The 18,229-nt window shown below is 58.4% G+C and overlaps 6 protein-coding genes across 6 annotated transcripts; 2 read left to right on the forward strand and 4 right to left on the reverse strand.

The window, feature by feature from the left end:
- Positions 1–310: 310 nt before the first annotated feature.
- On the forward strand, positions 311–1,054 carry WHR41_03272 (uncharacterized protein; the record flags this gene model as incomplete). The annotated part of the gene is made up of 1 exon (XM_069371878.1): positions 311–1,054. One exon carries the CDS (start codon positions 311–313, stop codon positions 1,052–1,054), a length of 744 nt encoding a protein of 247 aa, XP_069231135.1.
- A 709-nt stretch (positions 1,055–1,763) lies between these two features.
- Positions 1,764–5,828, reverse strand: WHR41_03273 (uncharacterized protein; the record flags this gene model as incomplete). The annotated part of the gene is made up of 7 exons (XM_069371879.1): positions 1,764–1,850; positions 1,910–2,434; positions 2,503–4,607; positions 4,658–4,824; positions 4,882–5,137; positions 5,192–5,572; positions 5,822–5,828. The coding sequence occupies 7 exons, from the start codon at positions 5,826–5,828 to the stop codon at positions 1,764–1,766; spliced, it is 3,528 nt and encodes a 1,175-aa protein (XP_069231136.1).
- A 3,813-nt stretch (positions 5,829–9,641) lies between these two features.
- On the reverse strand, positions 9,642–10,476 carry WHR41_03274 (uncharacterized protein; the record flags this gene model as incomplete). The annotated part of the gene is made up of 2 exons (XM_069371880.1): positions 10,127–10,476; positions 9,642–10,045 (listed from the first exon to the last, which is right to left on the reverse strand). The coding sequence occupies exons 1-2, from the start codon at positions 10,365–10,367 to the stop codon at positions 9,642–9,644; spliced, it is 645 nt and encodes a 214-aa protein (XP_069231129.1). The 5' UTR covers positions 10,368–10,476.
- Positions 10,477–10,660: 184 nt separating this feature from the next.
- Positions 10,661–12,113, forward strand: WHR41_03275 (uncharacterized protein). The gene is made up of 4 exons (XM_069371881.1): positions 10,661–10,905; positions 10,961–11,029; positions 11,167–11,391; positions 11,448–12,113. Exons 1-4 carry the CDS (start codon positions 10,712–10,714, stop codon positions 11,947–11,949), a joined length of 990 nt encoding a protein of 329 aa, XP_069231130.1. The 5' UTR covers positions 10,661–10,711; the 3' UTR covers positions 11,950–12,113.
- On the reverse strand, positions 11,966–13,705 carry WHR41_03276 (uncharacterized protein; the record flags this gene model as incomplete). The annotated part of the gene is made up of 4 exons (XM_069371882.1): positions 11,966–12,317; positions 12,371–12,984; positions 13,045–13,581; positions 13,640–13,705. 4 exons carry the CDS (start codon positions 13,703–13,705, stop codon positions 12,059–12,061), a joined length of 1,476 nt encoding a protein of 491 aa, XP_069231131.1. The 3' UTR covers positions 11,966–12,058.
- A 589-nt stretch (positions 13,706–14,294) lies between these two features.
- On the reverse strand, positions 14,295–17,963 carry WHR41_03277 (uncharacterized protein). The gene is made up of 2 exons (XM_069371883.1): positions 14,681–17,963; positions 14,295–14,623 (listed from the first exon to the last, which is right to left on the reverse strand). Exons 1-2 carry the CDS (start codon positions 17,735–17,737, stop codon positions 14,387–14,389), a joined length of 3,294 nt encoding a protein of 1,097 aa, XP_069231132.1. The 5' UTR covers positions 17,738–17,963; the 3' UTR covers positions 14,295–14,386.
- Between the last annotated feature and the right edge of the window lie 266 nt (positions 17,964–18,229).

Consider the following 18,229-nt stretch of genomic DNA (forward strand, 5'->3'; position numbering starts at 1 on the left):
CGTCGTTGGACTCCGTCGACGGACGAAGCAGTGGGGCTCACGGAATGTGGAGGGCTGGGGTTGACTTCACCTTCGGAAAGCGGCTTGACGATGTTGATCAAATTTCCTGCGAGCATCGTTAGACGGTCGATTGGGACTACAGGGAACCTGTATCGACTGTCTCTTCAACTACATGGAATCAGCTGCTATAGCGATCGATTTCAACCCATCCCAACGCTTTGGATTCCCCATTTCCACCACGCAAAACACCTAACATAATCCACCACCTTCGCCTGCCACCAAACGGATACAAACACCGCCAACCCCACCAATGCCAACAATCCTCATAACAGGCGCCGCCTCCGGCCTCGGCGCCGCTTTCCTCGAAGCCTACCTTACCCACCCCGAAACCACAATCCACGCCCTCGACCGCCACCCAATTCCCACCACCCACGCCAACATCCACCCGCACACCCTCGACCTAACGCACGAACCCTCCGTCAACGCCCTCTCCACCTCCCTTTCAACAACCCCCATCGACCTCCTAATCCACAGCGCCGGCATCCGCGGCCTCGTCCCCGCGCTCGAATCCGCGCACCCAGACTCCGTCGCCGCCGCCGAAACCCTCGCGGGCATGGACGCCGCGACTCTCGCGCGGACCTTCGAAATCAACACCATCGCCACGTTCACCCTCCTCCGCGCATTCCTGCCCAGCTTGCTGCTCGCGCGGGACCCGAAAGCGATCGTGATGTCTTCCCGCATGGGCAGCGTGTCCCTCAATGCGCCCCTGAGGCCGGACGGGACGCCGAACCCGGCTGCGGGCGGCGCGTACGCGTATAGGGCTAGCAAGGCGGCGCTGAATGCGATCGTGAGGAGTTTTGCGGTCGATGTGCCTGGTGTGACGTTCGTGCTGTGTCATCCGGGGAGGGTGGAGACGGGGTTGGTTAGGGGGAGGGAGGAGGGGGCGATTGAGGCTGGCGAGAGTATGAGGGGGATTGTGAGGTTGATTGGGGGTTGGGGGAAGGGGGAGAGTGGGGGGTTTTTTGATCGGTTTGGGGAGAGGATCGAATGGTGATGTGAGGAGGTGGATGGGAAAATTGGGGAGGCTGGTGGTTATGATAGACGATCACAATTAAAGATATAGCTGTACGAAAGGGAAGAAGAACAAGAGAGCGTGAGCGTCCGGACGGGTCTCTTCCCCCGCCTTCATAACCTCCTCCTCAGCACTCCCCTGTGTCCTCCCGCAGCCTCACCGCCCCAACTCATAAACCAACACCCTCCCCACCCCCCCACAACTCTCGCTCCCATTCCCCCTACACGCCATCGCACACCCGCCCTCCAACGCCTCCCCCTCAACCCTCAGCCCCCCCCCGGCCTCCCTACCCCACTAGCACTCCCCCAACACTCCTCCCCATACTCAAGCCCACAAACCCCGAACCCCCTCCCCCCACAAGCGCGCAAACAATTCCCCACGCTCGCGTTCGCCCCGCCTCCATACCCCGCCAGCGACACCCTGCTCGGCAGCGTGCGCTTAGCCACAGAATCGCGATAACACCCGACCAAACTCCAGCGCTCGAAGCTCTCCCGCGCGAAGAACGTCTGCGTCCAGTCCCCATCTTCCACGACCGAAAGCCGATTGCCCGCGCCGCAGTTCTGCGCTTTGTCGCCGGCGCAGGACATGTTGCATTCTTTTTCGGGCGCGGAGGAGGCAGGGAGGGCGTTGCCGCACCAGCATTCGGAGGCGTATTCGGTGCCGGAGAATTTGGCGCCGAGGCGGCGGCAGGTTAGGGCGCAGGTGTGCGGGGTTTGGGTGCTGGAGGTGCCGGCGGAGATGGGGAGGGCGCGGGAGGCGGGGGTGTCGGGGTAGCAGCCTTGGTGGGTGAAGGGAGTGGGGAGGGTGGGAGATGATGACGATGATGATGATGGAGACGAGAAGGAGGATAAGGGTGAGGAGGAGGAGGAGGTGGTGGTGGTGGTGATGATTGGTAGTGAGGAGGATGAGGTGGAAGTCGTGGTCGGCGAAGGGGTTGTCGTTGAGGTAGAGATAGTCGTCAGGATGGAGGATGAGCTCGAGGCAGCGGTAAGCGAAGGGGTTGCGGCTGAAGGCGACGAGCTCTGTAGAGAGCTTGTAGAAGAGCTCGCAGCAATAGATGAGCTGACGATTAGGCTGTTCGATGTGGCGCTCGTTAATGTGAGTGGAGAAGTCTGCGTGGAGGTCGTTGAGGAGCTCGCAAACATCGACGAGGTTCCAGCTGAGACCTCTGCTCCAGTCCTTGAATTCGAGCTCGCCGCTGTAGCCAGTGTGCTGAATCCTGTCCCCGCTGAGCTTGCCAAACTGAATGAAGAAGTCCTCGAAGCCAAACCCGAACCAGATCCCAACATCGATCCGAACGATGATGTCCCAGACGATCCCAACGACGTTGTCGACGCCGATGAGGAGAAAGATGTCGCCAAGCTTGTGAAAGTAGTCGGAGGAAACGACGATGTCGCGCCGATCGATGTTGAAGATCCCAAAGAGCTCACGACCCTCGCCCCCCAAACATGCTCCAGCCTCACAGCCTCCCCGACCTCGCTCTTCAAATAGCACACGCCTCCCGTGAACGCGACGCAGACGCACGAAAGCGTCGCGTCGCACGTCGCGAGACACTCTCCGAACGAACTCACAGCTCTGCTTGACAGGTCGCCGGCGCGGTGGTCGATCCCGCACTCGATGAGGAACGTCTTGCCACTGCTTGCGGCGTAGGTCGTGCTGTTCGAGGCAGGGCACGTGAGCGCCGAAGCAGTTGGAGAGGCAGCAGTCGACGACGCGGTGCTTGCGGCTCTGGAACTGCCGCCGGACGTGCTCCCCGAGCTCGCAGTGGCAATGGCAGATGAAGTAGTGGAAGACGACGCTTCGACCACGAGCCGCGCGCCCCAGACTCCTCCGTTGACCACCGCAGCCCCAATGCTGCTCTTGAGATAGCACGCAGACCCCGACAAACTCACGTCTACGCAGCCGGACGTCTGATCGCAGGCTTCGATGCACTGCTTGAAGGAGCTGACGCTGAGAGAGCTCATGTCGCCGGCCTGGTGGTCGATGCCGCATTCGATTGCGAAGGCACGGCCACTGTTGGCTGTGTAGGTGCTGCTGTTTGAGGCAGGGCAAGTTAGTGCAGAAGGCATAGCTGACGAGACTGTGCTCGCTGATCCAGACGCACTGCTGCCAGCAGTGCTCGACTGCGCGCTGGGCGAGCTCGAAGTGGCAGTAGCAGAAGACGCCCCATCACCCACCAACCTCGCGCCCCAGACTCCTCCATTGGGCACAGCGGGACCGAGAAGGCTCTTCAGATAACACGCCGAACCCGACAAACTGACATCCACGCACCGGGCTTCCGCCGCGCAGGCGTCGATGCACTGCCTGAAACTCGAGACGGAGAGCGAAGAGAGGTCGCCACCGGAGTGGTCGATGCAGCATTCGATGGTGAAGTTGAGGCCCCGTGAAGTGACGAGGGTGTTGTTTGAGGCTGGGCAAGAGATGTCAGATGAAGCAGCGGTAGGGGTCGAAGTAGGGATAGGGGTGCCGGAGGTGGTGGAGGGGGAGGGCTGGCTGAAATCTGCATTAGAATAAAGCGTGAGCCGGTTGCCACCGCCGCAGTATTGGAGCGAGTTGTTGGCGCAGGTCATGCTGCAGTCGCCTGCTGGGACGGGAGTCGAGAGCGAGTGGAGAGTGTTGCCGCAGAAGCATTCAGAGGAGAACTCGGTGCCGAAGTACTTGTAGCTGGCGCAGAAGGAGGCACAGTATTCCAGGGTCATGGAGGAGCCTGCTGTTGAGCGAGCGGAGAGGGCGCGGTTGCCGTTGGAGGGTTCGGTGTAGCAACCTGAGGAGTAGAAGCTGCCGATGGTTTCGGGAGTGTTGGGAGGTGGGAGGATGTATGGGGTGCCTTTAGAATAGACTGAGAGGCGGCTGCCGCCGCCGCACGATTGTGAGCTATTGCCGGAGCAGGGCATTATGCAGGAGCTCTCGATGACTTTTGTTGTCATGCTGGTCAAGGAGTTGCCGCAGAAGCATTGAGAGCCGTATTCTAAGCCGGCGATACTGGAGCCTCTTGCAACGCAGGTTGAGGTGCAGAGCTCGATGGTGTTGGAGCTGCTCTCATAGGCCAGCACAGACAGCGAACGAGATGAGCCAGAGTCAGAGTAGCAACCAGCATAAGTCAGATTACCGTCGTAAGTGTTGTTGTTCACAGAAAGCGCCGTCGTGTTGAGAGCAGGATCCGGGAAAGGGTCATCCCAAGGCGCCTGACGAGGATAACCAAAATCGTAAGAACGATTTCCATTGCCGTGGAAGTTGTCGGTGAACAGGCGAGCTCGACCAGCAGGCGAGGCCATCATCCCACCTCCGTCATGGCCCATGTTCACCAAATCAACGGTGTCACAATTGGAGCCGCGAGGATCGGAGCAAGAGGGCGGGAAGGCCTTGATAAAGTTGAAGAAACGCTCATTGCGATTCCCACCAGTAGTCCCAGGCGCGCATGTAGATGAGTCGTCGCCCAAGTCTTGCATGCCGCGAGCATATGCGATCTGTTTGCTGTTGTAGTTGGCAAGGATTGCAGAGCGACCCTTGGACACGAGGTTTTGGCCATACGTCACTAGCGAGATGTCAGCAGGAGTTTCTGCACACGGATGCCAGAGTACAAACTAGGATATTCCGTGAAGTTCGTAAACCCTTCGCGGTAATAATCATAAGTCGGGCAAGAGGCAGTCGACAACGGCCGCTCAGTCGACAACCAAACATAGCTATTCGGATTGCCAATCCAATACGTAACCGGCGACCTCGTATTGAGCTTCTGCCCAACTGCCGCATACCTGTCTCAAAGTCAGCATTACAATATTGTCCCGCCAGTGACCTCTGCCGAATCATACCGCTGCACAGTCTGTGCACCCAAGGAATGCCCCGCAACAACAATCTGCTTCATGCTCGGAAACAACACCCTATCGTCAAAATACTGCACCACCGCATCGAGCACAGCGTACGAAGACGTGTTCTGCGAGTAGTACGGAAACTGGTTGTTGCCGCCCGCGGACCACTGCGAGCCCTTCCAGACGAGCGCGCTGGTCGTCGAGCCGCGCTGGGCGGGCAGGCCGTCGGTCCAGGGGTAGCCGGTGGATTTGTCGTCGCCTAATGAATCGTCGTCAGTGCCGCATCAGCAAAACTGGAGTTTTCGACACTCGCCATTAGGGAAATAAGGCGCCATGACAGCAACCTGATCCCTCCCCACGCCCTGCCCCTCCTTCTCCGTAATCGCCAGCGCGCTGAGCATGTTGGCCTCGTACGTGCCTGGGTCTCTGTTCAGCCCGTGGATGATGATCACGGCTCTCTGGACTTTGCTCTCGACGAGCCGCTTGCCGTCGGAGCCGTGCGAGTAGTAGTTGATGAGGGTGAGGTTGGCGGGCTTCTTCTTGTTGCTGTCGAGGACGCCGGGGATTTTGAAGAAGGCGATTTCGGAGCCGGGGACGGAGGGGAGGTGGGTGTCGATTGGGTCGCCGGCGTATTGTTGGGCGAGAACAAGGGTTGAGGTGGGGATGAGGAGGAGGAGGGGGAGCGCGAAGAGCGCTTAGAGAAAAGGGGAGAGGAGCATTAGGGCGAAATGGGTGGGAGATGATGGATGAGGTGTATAGGTGCTTGAGGGGTAGTTGGATTCGTAGTGAAGTGATAGTTCCGTAGGAGGCGAGTGGAATGGGTGAAAGGTGCCTTAGCTCATGTGAAGAGCTAGAGGCAAGAGAAAGTTGCTTGAGAGCTCTGAATGAGGAAGGAGACCAGATATACTTATTGCTCTTCGCAGGTGTGATCTCAGGAACTTACAGAACATACCGATACCCCTTCGCGAGATCACGCGGTGGCGTAAAGCAACGATGGTCCACAGAAGTTGCGGTGCCAATAGCGTTATATGAGGACAAAAGCAGCCCTATCTCGCTTTTCTGGGGCCAAGTTGCTTGATTCGGGAATATCAAGCGTACCTTTGGTTCATTATCACTTGGTTTTGGATGATTTGACCGCCGGGTTTGCCGCCATTGGCTTGAGATGCGCTCAGCCCGCACTCATCCGCCTGAGGGTTTCGGATGGCTGCGATGAAGGACTTCCCCTTCCAGCGTTCAAGGATCGAGGGAAATTCGAATATATCAAGGAGACCTGATGTTGACTCTGGAAGATCCGTGCAGCACTTGAACTGGTAAGCGTTGTATCCAGACCTAGGAAGGACGCTCAAAGAGACGGCGAACTATTTCATGTCGATCTACCGTGAGCGACCTCGCCATCTTGACAACGAAGCCGTTCAGGGAAGATGTCCTTGTGAATGGACAGTCCAGCACCACAAAGATACACGTCAAGTTCCCTGTGGCCGATTCGTGCACCACGACGGATGTTACACATGATATCAAAGGCTTGGAGGCAGCCACGGCAAACGCCCTGCCTCAGCCAGGCAAAGTGGCTGAACCAGGCAGCGCCCGACACGCACCTGACAGCCGCCACGGTAGGCCAACGCCCGACGCCTCAGGCAGCAATTTGGATAAGCAACAAGGCGCGGCAGGTGAAAGGAGAGGCAGGCAGGCAGGCTGGCAGCGCCCGGCCGTGGCTGTGGCCCTGCGAGGCGGACGAGGCGACCAGGAGGCGAAAGAGCCGCGGCGCACGGCGGTCATCATTGGGCAGAGACGGAGGGAAATGAGGGCTCGCGCGACCAGTGATGAGACGCGGGCACGGCGGGCCTACGACGGCGCTCTTCACAGGCCAGGCCCACACACGTCTCGCGCTGGTAGGTGTCGCGCAGCTCCAGGTTGCTGCGGCAGTAGTCCGATCCGAGAGCCAGGCTGCCAGGTGACCGGGCCGCTCGTGTTGCGGAACAGGGCCAGTAGTGTGTAGTGAGGGCTGGGCTGGGCTGGGCGGAGCAGCAAGTACTGTAGTGAGGCAAGGCAAGGCAAGGCAAGGCAAGGCAAGGCTAACGGCTGCTGCGTCCTCCTGCGAACAGGCGCTCGCCGGGTTGCCCGCCAACCAGGCACCGGCGAGTCTGGCGATCGGAGGGAGTGACTTCAGTCGTGGCAGCAACAGTCGCGGCGATGCCATCACAGCCAATTTCCAGCCCGCCCACAGGGAAGAGAGAGGCAGGCCAATCTCGGGTAGGGCTGGCGGCTCCCTGGATCCACGCGTTGCTCCAATTCCGACTCGCCGCCCCATGGTCGAAACGGCGATGCGCACGAACGGCCGGCTTCGTCTCTTGTTCGCGGCGAATATAACGCGCTGCTGCGTCGATTGCTCTGAGCGCCGCCTGACAGCCCGCAGTCCGCGCACGCATCGGTGGCATCGTTCTGGCCGTGCTGCCCTGCCGCCCCGCCGTGCCTTGCATCGCCTCGCGTCTGGCATCAGCTGCGGCGTGTTGGTGCCGGACGGGCTGACCTCGTACACAGCCAATAATGGCCTGGCAGGTCGCAGGTCGCCGGCGGCGGGTGCCTGCGCAAGACCCGCAAGTGCCCGCCGCGCGACGGCAGAGCAGCGGTGGCAGGGTGGATGCGCGCGCAACACCTCCCGCCAGCACCGGTGCCATCCATCTCACCTCCTTGCCGGCCGGCCGTTGCAGCGCGCGCACACCCTCCTCCTCCCACCACTCGCTCGCTCGCTCGATCTGCTGGCCCGGGTGAGTCAGTTGTTGCTGCCCACGCCCGTCCGCGCCCGGGAAGGGTTGCCTCTGCGACGCTTTGGCCGCCGCTCAGCCTCGTCCTTGCTGCCTGACCTGCCCAAGGCCCTCCGCCAGGCCTACGTATTCACCACACCCCCCGGCCGGCAGGGCGAGGCTTCGCCCGACAGGTAAGGCAGTGCTGCTGCTCCCGCAAGGCGCCTGTGACCTCATAAGCCAGCTCCTCGCCAGGCGTCGTATTATTTGACCTCGCTCCCCTGTCGTCGAACCTCTTGTGATCCACACCTCCAGTATCAACTATCCCAGTCCAGCCCGCCGCAAAACACTCCCACTCCACACATATCTTACAATCCTAGCGCCAAGCCCAGACCATCCATCTTGCCCTTCCGCCCCATCGATCGCCTCGTCTTTTCTATAAGACACGGCCTCGTTCTCACGTTGTCGACGATCTATCATCCCAATCAACAACCACCGGATCAACAGCACACACCAATCGCAGAGCAGGTTCTCTAGCACTCTTTAAATCGTTCATTCCCAACACCAACCTTCTCCCTCAACCTCAACTTCAACCGCCCTGGCCAACGAGCAGGTCCTCCCAACCAGTGCGAACTCCGATCAAAACCAACCACCACCAACAACAACTCAACCGCCACCCGCCTCTTCGACAGAGCAACCGGGCCACCCAACCAACAACCAACCTTCCGATCCACCTCCATCTTCATCTGTCACCACCAACTCAAACTCCACCACCCCAACAGCAGCAGCAACAATGGGCGCCCGCGACTCCCGCGCCGACTCCGTCCTCTCCGCCCCGGACCCCAGCGCCGCCGTCCGCGTCCCGGCCTCCTCTTCCACCAAATCCAAATCCAAACCCGTCATCCACCAGCACTCCAAGCCCGCGCCCAAGGAGCACTGCTCCACGAGCGTCATGGACAAGGATCACTGGCGCTGAAATTGCTTGCTGTCTTGGAGTCGCTGCTGCATCGATGCGGTGCATCTGTTTTGGGAACGGGAGCTAGGGAGTTCTGGGTTGCGCGAAGCAAGGGATTACAGACTGACCTTGGGGGATTTGAGGATTTGAAACGTCGTCGTCGTCGTCGTCGTCGCACGGCGGGGGGCGTTGTGTACTTTACTGTCGCTTCATCGGGCCGGATCCGTGCGCGCGTATAGATAGAGGGATTTGTTTTGCTTTCTTTTGTCATGTTCATGGGCGTTTCCGAGGAGCTACTGAGAAAGGGAAAAGATACCACCGACCAACCAAACATCAACCATCACCGTCATCATCGGCGAGAAACCGCAAGGTCTGAACGTCACTGTAACGAATAGGATAGAATAGAAATGTACTGCATCGATTGCATCGAACAATATTTCCTTTTTCTCCTCTGCCTTTGACTGCTACTACCACTCCCAACGCTCTGCACTCCCTTACGGCCTGCACGGCAACTCTGTCTCGCATCATCCAACCCTGCGGGCCTGAGGTGGAGCGTCCCATCAACGTTACGCAGCCCTGGAACCGCGCTCGCCCGCGGAGTCCGGCGCGAGAATGTTCGCTGCATGCGCGCTAGGCTGGCTTAGTGTGCTTCGTCGAGGACCCATAGTGGCGTTCCAGGTTGATGGGATGGGAGATTTGGGCACTGTGGATCTACCGAGCGGAAAAGCACCGCTGACGATGCATGGGAAACGACGGTGGAGGGTTTTGTGATGCGATGTGCCGTGCTGTGGTGTTGTCGCGGCAGCTTTTTCGTCCCCATATGTATGTGTGTTTGTTCCATTGGGCGGATGATCCCATGGGCTGGGCCGAAACGCCCCTCTACTTCTAGAGACCTCCAATCCGCCGTGCGTCTTCTTCAAAACACAGCCTTGGATCCAACGTGCCATGCGCCGCGACGCCCCTCAAACATCTGAAATCCATAGAAATCCTATCCCAAACCCCAAACGCCCTCGCTAAATCCAAATCCCAAAACGCCGAACCCGACCAAAAACAATCCTCCCTCATCCTCAGAACCCGGCAGCAGCAGCAGCAGCAGCAGCAGCAGCAGCAGCACAGCCCCCACACCTCCTCCCTCCCCTCCTCCCCCAAACCGCACACCCATCGCACACCATCCGCCTGCACTCCGCGCACCCTCTGTCCCCTCCCATGTCCAGCTCCATCGCGTCCTCGCCGACGAGCGAGCCATCGCAGTCTTCGCATCTCCCAGCCGGTACGAGCAGGCTTCCAGTCGCGGGCGCGGGTTCAGGCACGGGCGCCGAGATGCGCCAGAAGGCGTGCAGGGTGCTTCTTTGCGTCTGCCCTGTCCCGGTTGCTCCTGCTCCTGCTCCTGCTTCTTGCGTCCGAGCGCCTGGCGTTTCCTCTTGTTGCACTGGCTGGTGCTGCGCATTGTATAGTCTCTGCATAGTCGACGCTATAATCCGATAAGTGTCAGCGACGTTGGTTGCCCTGTTGTATGTATGCGGCAGGGCGGCCCGGGGCTAGCGAGACATACCATGAATTGAAGCGATGGGCGGCTTTGTCTGGTGGTAGCGCTTGCGCGTGCGGAGGGAGTCGGATTCGTCGATTGAGGAGGGTTGCAGGAAGGGTTTGGTGGGAGGGAACCATGTGGGCGTGGGCTTTGTGGGCGCGTAGAAGGATTGCACGCTGGCTGGTGAGGAGGCGCATGTGCTGCTTGTGAAGGTGGGGGACGGGGAGGAGAGGGTGTTGAGGGAGCGTTTGCGTTTGAGTTGCATTGTCGATTTTCGGTGTACGTCGTTCTGTGGTGTATCGGAAGATATGTGGCAGTTTATTTTGGCGTGGATCGATGCGACAGGCAGAATGCAGGGTGAAATGTTGTGAAGATCGAGAGGTTGGTACTCTCAGAGCTGAAGACGCGTGAGCCGGCGGACGCGTTCCGTAGGTAAAGTGGAAGACGCGAACGTTACGCCATCGAGACGTCGGTCTCAAAAGGCGAGATAATCACTGCTCCACCCCGCTGGTCAGCCCCGCTATACTCCGACGTGCTATCGTCACGACCTCGTTTGCCATTTGATTACAGGAACTTGATTTTGAAAAGTCATAAAACCAAGATCCTCAAATGGCCTCCAAGCAGATCATCCGTGATCCTTCTCACGCAGGCTCGTGGTACACCTCCTCCAAGTCTCAACTCAACTCCCAACTGGACGGATGGCTGAACGACGTCAAGACGCCGGTGAAATGCATCGGTCCAGAGTCTGAGGGACAAACGGTTGAGCAGCTGCCTGTACCTGGTGCTAGAGTGATTATCGGACCGTGAGTGCTTTGAGATTGTCATACGTCTGGGCATCTAGCTGAAGTTGTCCATCAGACACGCTGGCTTCTCGTACTCTGGACCTGCCGCTGCGTGGGCTTACAAGGCTTGGGATGTGAGCAATGCGTGAGTGACCTTTGTTTGGTTCTATATCTCCTCAGCCTGTTCTGAGTTTCTGTCCTGGCATCTGCTGGTCATCGACCTTCCTTCGATACACCGGACAAACGCCTCCAAAACCCACCCATACTAACAACACCAAACAGCAAACGCGTCTTCCTCCTCGGGCCCTCGCACAAACTCTACCTCGAAAAAGCCGCCCTATCAAAATGCACACACTACGGCACGCCCCTCGGCAACCTCCCCATCGATCAGGAAACCACCGCCGCCCTCCACGCCTCCGGCCACTTCCAATACATGACCCGCGACGTCGACGAGAACGAGCACAGCCTCGAAATGCACACCCCCTACATCTACAAAATCCTCTCTGCGTGAGCCACCCCTTCCCGACACCCCAACCACCCTCCTCATCCCTAACAAGCCACAGCGTCCACGGCGCCTCCCCGCCCCCCATAGTCCCCATAATGGTCGGCAACACCTCGCCCGCCACCGAACGCGCCCTCGGCGCCCTGCTAGCCCCCTACCTCGCGGACCCAGCCAACGCTTTCGTCATCAGCTCCGATTTCGCGCACTGGGGCTCGCGCTTCGGCTACACTTACTACCAGCCTTCGTCCGGCGACGCCGTGTCTCTCCGCTCCAGCTCGAAAGCCCCCACGGACCCGCCGATCCACGAGAGCATCAAGCGGGTGGATTTCGAGTGCATGGGCGCTTGCGAGAGAGGGGCGCATGAGGGCTGGCTTGGGGTGTTGGGCGAGACGGGGAATACGGTCTGTGGGCGGCATCCGATTGGGGTTGTGTTGGCGGGGTTGGAGGGGTTGAGGGGCGAGGGGAAGGGGGAGTTTAGGTTTGTGAGGTATGAGAGGAGCGGGGAGGTGGTGAGGGTCGGGGAGAGCAGTGTTAGTTACGCGAGCGCTTTTGCGGTTTTGTAGGCGGACGGGTCTGCGATGGCTTTCGAAGTCTGCACGATGGATGGCGGAGAAGGTGCAGCTCGCTTCGTTGGCAATCAGATTTTCATGTCTAAACGGCGTCCCACTCTCCTCACGCCCCCAATAAAACCTCACACTTGTGGCCCCTCGGCACAACCAAGAAATAATTCTCCATCTCCATCGCTTCCTCCGTCGCACTCTCCGCCAGCCTCGCGCCCTTGCACTGCCGGAAGAACTCCGCGCTCGCGAGCCGCAATTCCATATACGCGAGGTGCAGGCCGACGCAGGTTCGCGCGCCTGCGCCGAAGGGGTGGAAAGCCTTCTTCGCTTCGGCGCTGATGCCGTCGTGCAGCCAGCGGGAGGGAAGGAATCTGCGGATGCGTTAGAGTCGGTGTCATCGGGGGAAGGATTGAAGGGGGCGTACTCGTCTGGGTCAGGAAAGAGGGAGGCGTCGCGGTGGTAGGTGTACGCTTGCGTCGTGACGGTTGTGCCGGCGTTGATGAAGTGGCCGGCGATGCTGGTGCCGCCGGGCGGGACCGCGCGAGGGAGGCCTGACGGGGCCGCACCATACAGTCGCAGAGATTCCTCGATGACGGCGTTGAGGAGGGGGAGTTTCTCGAGGTCCGTGTCGGTGTAGTCCCCTGGCAACTGGGAGACCTCCTGCTCAAGATCCCGCTGCAACGTTGGTCGTGATAGGACGGCCCAGGTCAGGTACGTGAGCGTCGTGGAAGTGGTGTCTGTCCCTGCGATGATCAGACCCGAGGCCTCCAGGTGCACGTCGTCCATCCACAGCTTCTCGCCTTTCTCGGCTTCCGTCGCGATGTTGGAGAAGATGTTGCTCGACGACTCGCTCGCCTGGATGCTATGCAGGAACTTCCGGCCGTGCTCGTAGAGGGCGTCGTTGGGGCTGAACATGTTTCGCAAAGCCGGGACTGGGAGCAATGTGAGGACGCCGGCGATCGCTTTGATCCAGGGAAGCTCGACGCTGATACCCGTGACGATGAGTCGTGTGGTGACGACCCGCATGAAATCGGACACCTGGAGGCAGGATGGTCAGCATCTCCGATTTCGAGTGGCGGTGAGCCATCCTCAACTCACAGTGCCCCGCTCCAAATTGTCAAACGAGTGCCCAAACATCAGCCTCCCAGCAACATCCATAGTCATGAACGTCCACCACTGCATCACATCGACCTTGCCACCGTCCTCCTTCGCAGCCTCCCCCATCCGCCTCACAGCCATCCGCGTCAGCTCGCGAACCGTACCATGCCAATGCTGGTTCAAGAAAGTCTTGCTGAAAGGCCTCGCCAGTAACCGCCTCCGCGCCGCGTGCTCCTTCGGGTCGGTCATGGTAAAGATGCTGTACCGGCCGTCGCCTTGCGCCGTGAGCTCGTGGTACCACTCCGTTTTCCTGAATGCGCCGCCAATGCGGTGGATCTGCGCCAGGCCCTCGCGGTTGCTGACCGCGACTTCGTCTGGGGAGATCCGCACTACGGCGCCGTATTTCTGGTGCAAAGCGTGGACGTGGAAGACACGTCGGCCGGACATAATGGCTGCCTTGAGAGGCAGCCGGGTGAAGGTGGAGTACCATGGTCCTGGGAGAGAGCGGAGGGGGTTTGTGAGGGCGCGATAGAGGATCTGTAAGTTGTTTAGATTTGATATTCAGGATGCGTGGGATTGTTGTAATCTAACTCACTGTGAGTAGAATTAAGACGACGCAGCTCGCGGCTACAACCAAGGGATTCTGCAATAGGGTCTCCATACTGGGTCACGAGAGTCTGGCACCAGAGCTGACAGTGGACGAAGGCCTACATTCGCCATATAGCCAGTCCAGATATGTATGTATGTGCCTTCCCGGAAGCCGGACTCAACACCATCCGGTAGAGCAACGATTTGAAGCTGCCAACTCCCCCACATTGTCAATTTGTGGGGTCATGCAATAGTCTAAGGTAGGTAGAGCCTGCAGTCTTGCAAGCAGGTCGGACATTCGGGCCTTACTCCTTTCCACCGCGAAAGTATAGGAAGTGTCTGATCTGCAACGTCTTCCGAATGGTGGTTAGGAAAGGCCAGAAACGCCCTAGCGCGAGAGCCTTGGGCCCCACCACTGCCGATTTGCCGCTCTGGACGGATGTAGGGTTGTGGCCGACTCCGAGTGGGGACAGGTCCCTTTTTGTTGCGTGGAGGGCAGATCGACGTGGTCAACACACGGGTATTGGAAATGATGCTCGAATCGATTTGCTGACTACCAAGGGTTGGACGAATGTCGGACTTCGGCGGCAATTTAATGTGCCCGATTGGGCACTACCAGACAAGTAACACTCGCTTGCACGAAGCGCCTGACGTGAGTCCGCTGTTTGTGATGCAGATATCTGATTCATCTATCCGTTGTATATCTAGCCTCCGTCACGACAAAATCGATCCCTCGCCATCTACCTATGCGCGCTCATCGCCTTTCCACAAGTAGCAGGTGAATTGCCGCATACCCGAGCACCAAAAAAACACCACAGACAATCGAAAGACCGACAGCGTCCTGCCATAGCGCCAAGACCTGGAAGCCGAAGGATGACAGGATCGCCGAACCAGGCACTTCGATGTCGAGGCCGTACTTCTTGTCGATGAGGGACAGGTAGCGAACTTCGTTCACAATGAGGCCCTCGAAGCCGTAGTGGAAGATGGAGAGCTAGGGGATCTGTTAGCGAGAGGACAAAAGGGAGTGATGAAGATTGCAGAGACGTACCGATTGCAGCCACAGTAGAGCCTTGGGGATAGTCTCATGGTTCAGGAGGAAGCCACCAAAAAGCAGCGAGAAAAGCATGACGAGAACGCCGAGCAGGTTTGCGACGCCCTGGTTGCGCACGCAGATGCCGATGAACAGGCAGATCATAGCTGCCGCGAGATTGAAGAGCACCAGGAACAGCATGAACTTGAAGAACTCCGGTGCCGTAGGCACAAGGCCCGTCATTGGGTAGACGATGCAGCCCATGATGACGGGTGGCAGAATGCGCAAGGGGACGATGTCGAAGACGACCTTGGACAGGTAATATGCGAGAGGATTGTAGTAGCCCTTTGCACGCTCGCGGACGAAAAGAAGACGTTCTGGAGCGAAGGTCGTTAATGATGTCAAGGTAGAGAAACCGAAGAGTGCGAGCAGGAAGAAGAAGAATCCCAGGCGGTTTTGGAAGCCCTTCAAATCGTCCGTAAGGCCGTAGAACAGGAATCCGAGGAAGACCGCCAACACGATGGCGATGGCGTAGTGGGTAAGCATAAGCATAGGATTGCGGTAGAGGTTGCGCCAGGTGCGGCGAGCGAGAATGGCGAACTGAGTGTGAATGCGCGGCTTACGGTAGCCACGCACCTTATTGCTAGAGGTACCGTTAGGCGCACCAAGAGGCCCACCATTCGAGTCAGAAGCGTTCGAGACAGCGGTCTGAATATCAGAATGCAGCTCGGACTTGACATCGGAGGCCTCGTACGAAGATACAAGCAAGTCCAAGTTGGTGTTTCCGTTGGCATCGGGAGGCAAGTCGTGCGCATCTTCATTGACGGAGGAGGCTTGAGCGTTCTGTCTCGCCATCTTGACCCACTTGTTCTTGTCCATGTCTTTGTCGAGGATGCTGTCACCATCACTCCTCAAGCTAGACGCCGTGGCAGGAGGGTTGTCAGTGTTTTTGCGTCCAAAGAGCTGTCTCTCCTGTTGTTGGCGAATGCTCGTCTTGCGCTTGCTCTTCGGTCTGGTTGCGCTTGCGATCGATCCATCTTCGATACTTGCGTTACTGATGATGCTAGGGATGCTCTTCACAGCTATAGTTGAGCTCGCCCTCGTGTTTCTACCGTCGAAGTCGTCATTGTACGGTTGACTTTCTTCCGGAATCGGATTGTCTGGCCTGCTCGCGTGCATGGTCAGGTCAACGAGGTAGTCAGCGATGTTGAAGCCGGGCGGGCAGGCGTAGCCAATGTTATCGAAGTAACTCTGACACTTGTGGAAGGGTCCGCTGTAGACTGTGCGACCTTCAGCCAGCAGCACGAGCTGGTCGAAGAGCGCTACAATGTTCGAGCGAGGCTGATGGATAGTGAAGACGACAGTACGGTTGTAAGACTTGACGAGTGTGACCAGACATTCGATAACGTTGAACGCGTTGTACGCATCAAGACCAGATGTCGGCTCGTCCAAGAAGAGAATGCTCGGGCTCGTGACAAGTTCGCACGCGATGCCCACTCGTCGCTTTTCACCGCCAGAGATGCCACGTCCAGAGCCTTCTTCCGATCCAATGAGTTGATGACGGATGTGGTAGATGCCCAGCTGCTTCTCGACATCTTCTACCTTCTGTGCTTTGACTGCCCAGCTCATGTCCTTCGGAAGTCGGAGCAAGGCAGAATCCATGATTGTTTCATGGACGGTCAGAGTTGGAAGCATCGTGTCGTCCTGATCAACAAATCCAATTGCGCTGCGGAAGTCATCGTCGGAGACCTTCTCTCCGTTGACCCAGAAATCACCATTGGCGACACCGCGCTTGTTTTTGCGAGCCAGCAGATCCAGGAAAGTCGTTTTGCCGGCTCCAGAAGCTCCCATAATGGCCATAAGCTCACCAGGGTGCACCGCGCCAGAGATACCGGAAAGAATCTGTTTGCCTTTGAGGTAGTAAGAGACATTCTCGAAATACAGGGCGGCAGGCTTGTGATCAGCCAGCAGCTTGGCGGCGTCGTCCTCCTCTTCCTCGCCCAGCTGAATCGGGCCATAGCGTCGGGCGTTGCGGCGGGAAAGGAAGAAGACGATGAGGATAACGGCAACCACAAACAGCGCGCATCCAGCGATGACACCCGCAATCAGAGGCGTGTTGATCTTCTTCACCGGCCGCTCGTATCCAGGCACTTCTGTCTTGTAGAGACACTCTCCGCTGCCGCATTTGAGCGTGATCGACTCGTCACCGAAGATGTTCTGAATTAGACCGTTCATAGCAGGTTCGGAGAACTTGCTTCCGTCAGAGCCAGAGCCACCCTCGGTGCTCACAGAACTGAAACTGGCCGGTCCCTTGATCTCCTGGTCCAGGAAGTCGCCAATGTCCACACTGCCGTCCTCTCCGCACAGAAAGCGGTCCGGGATACAAGCACACTGAATGTTCTTGCACTTGTAACTTGTGGTGTTCTTTGTATCCGTTGCTTCGGCGCTCCACTCGCACTCGTCCAGACCGCAGTAGAAACTCTCCCTCTGATCAACCCAGAATTGGAAGTTGCACTCGTGGCGCTCAGCATTACAGCTGAACGTAGCTTGCGCCTTTTTCTCCTTCAATTGGTCCAAGATCTTGCGGTTCGTGATGTCGCATATCTGGTAGTTCTCGTTCACGACCAGTCCCTCACGATAGCAGACACCATCTTCGCCGCCCGGCATCATCGCGTTGCAAGCCTCGTTGGTCTTGCAGACGTTGCAATTTATGCCCTCCCATCCTTCATGGCACTGGCACTCCTTTCCTTCTCTTGGAAGCCTATCCTTTCCTTCAGCCAGCGAACCGCAAAGCGGCTGGCTGCAATCTTCGCCACCGAAGCCTGACGGGCAGGAGCATTTGCCGCTGCTCTTTGTGCAGTTGGCGAATTGCAGGCATGTGAAGTCATCGAGGTTGCAGTTGAAACATGGCGGGCAGTCGTCGGGGCGGTCGCCGTAGATGGAGAGGTAGGGATCGGATGCGAAGAGGGAGTCGGTTCGGACGAAGGACTTCTGGGATCCTACGCTGACGTCGGCGAGTACCGAAGGCAGAGCCAGCAGCGACGCAAGCGCCACTGCGGTCGTTGCTCGCCACATGATGGTGAGGCTGTGGTAATTGGCGCAGGCACCAGGCCGCGGCGGACTATGTACTTAGAAGACGGGCAGGATCCAAACGCCGTTACTGCATGTGAACAGATGACGAGCAGGTGACGCGGAGGTTGTTGCAGCTGTTAAGCCAGGTGAGGTACCGCGAAGAAGAAGTCAGAGATCAAAAGCAAGTCAATCAGGTAGCGACAGCGGCGAAGGAGCGAGGTCAGGTGTAGGCGAGATAGAGCGAGGATGTCATGGCGGCCTTGGTATCTCCGTCCCCGCCACCGTTGCGTGGAGCTGCGCACCGACGATCCAGCGCAGCGAGCTCAGCTTCACCTTGCAGACGCCGAGGTCCGCCACGTGGGCAACGCCAGCGAGGCTCTGTGCCATGTCATTTGCCGCTACCGCCTGTTATCGCTTTCACGATACATCTCTGGCCGCAAATGGTGAACGGTTGTACAAGAGACTATCAGGTCTTGTTTCCGCAACATGCATTCA

The sequence above is a fragment of the Cladosporium halotolerans genome, assembly GCF_011745625.1.
Source record: "Cladosporium halotolerans strain TM138-S3 chromosome Unknown Sca8, whole genome shotgun sequence".
In the NCBI taxonomy this organism is placed as follows: Eukaryota; Fungi; Ascomycota; class Dothideomycetes; order Cladosporiales; family Cladosporiaceae; genus Cladosporium; species Cladosporium halotolerans.

Coding starts and splice junctions, on each gene's coding strand:
- WHR41_03275 (XM_069371881.1), top strand. CDS start 10,712: ATGGCCTCCAAGCAGATCATCCGTGATCCTTCTCACGCAGGCTCGTGG. Junction 10,906..10,960: donor GCTAGAGTGATTATCGGACC/GTGAGTGCTTTG, acceptor GTTGTCCATCAG/ACACGCTGGCTTCTCGTACT. Junction 11,392..11,447: donor ATCTACAAAATCCTCTCTGC/GTGAGCCACCCC, acceptor AACAAGCCACAG/CGTCCACGGCGCCTCCCCGC.
- WHR41_03277 (XM_069371883.1), bottom strand. CDS start 17,737: ATGTGGCGAGCAACGACCGCAGTGGCGCTTGCGTCGCTGCTGGCTCTG. Junction 14,624..14,680: donor CTCTACTGTGGCTGCAATCG/GTACGTCTCTGC, acceptor CAGATCCCCTAG/CTCTCCATCTTCCACTACGG.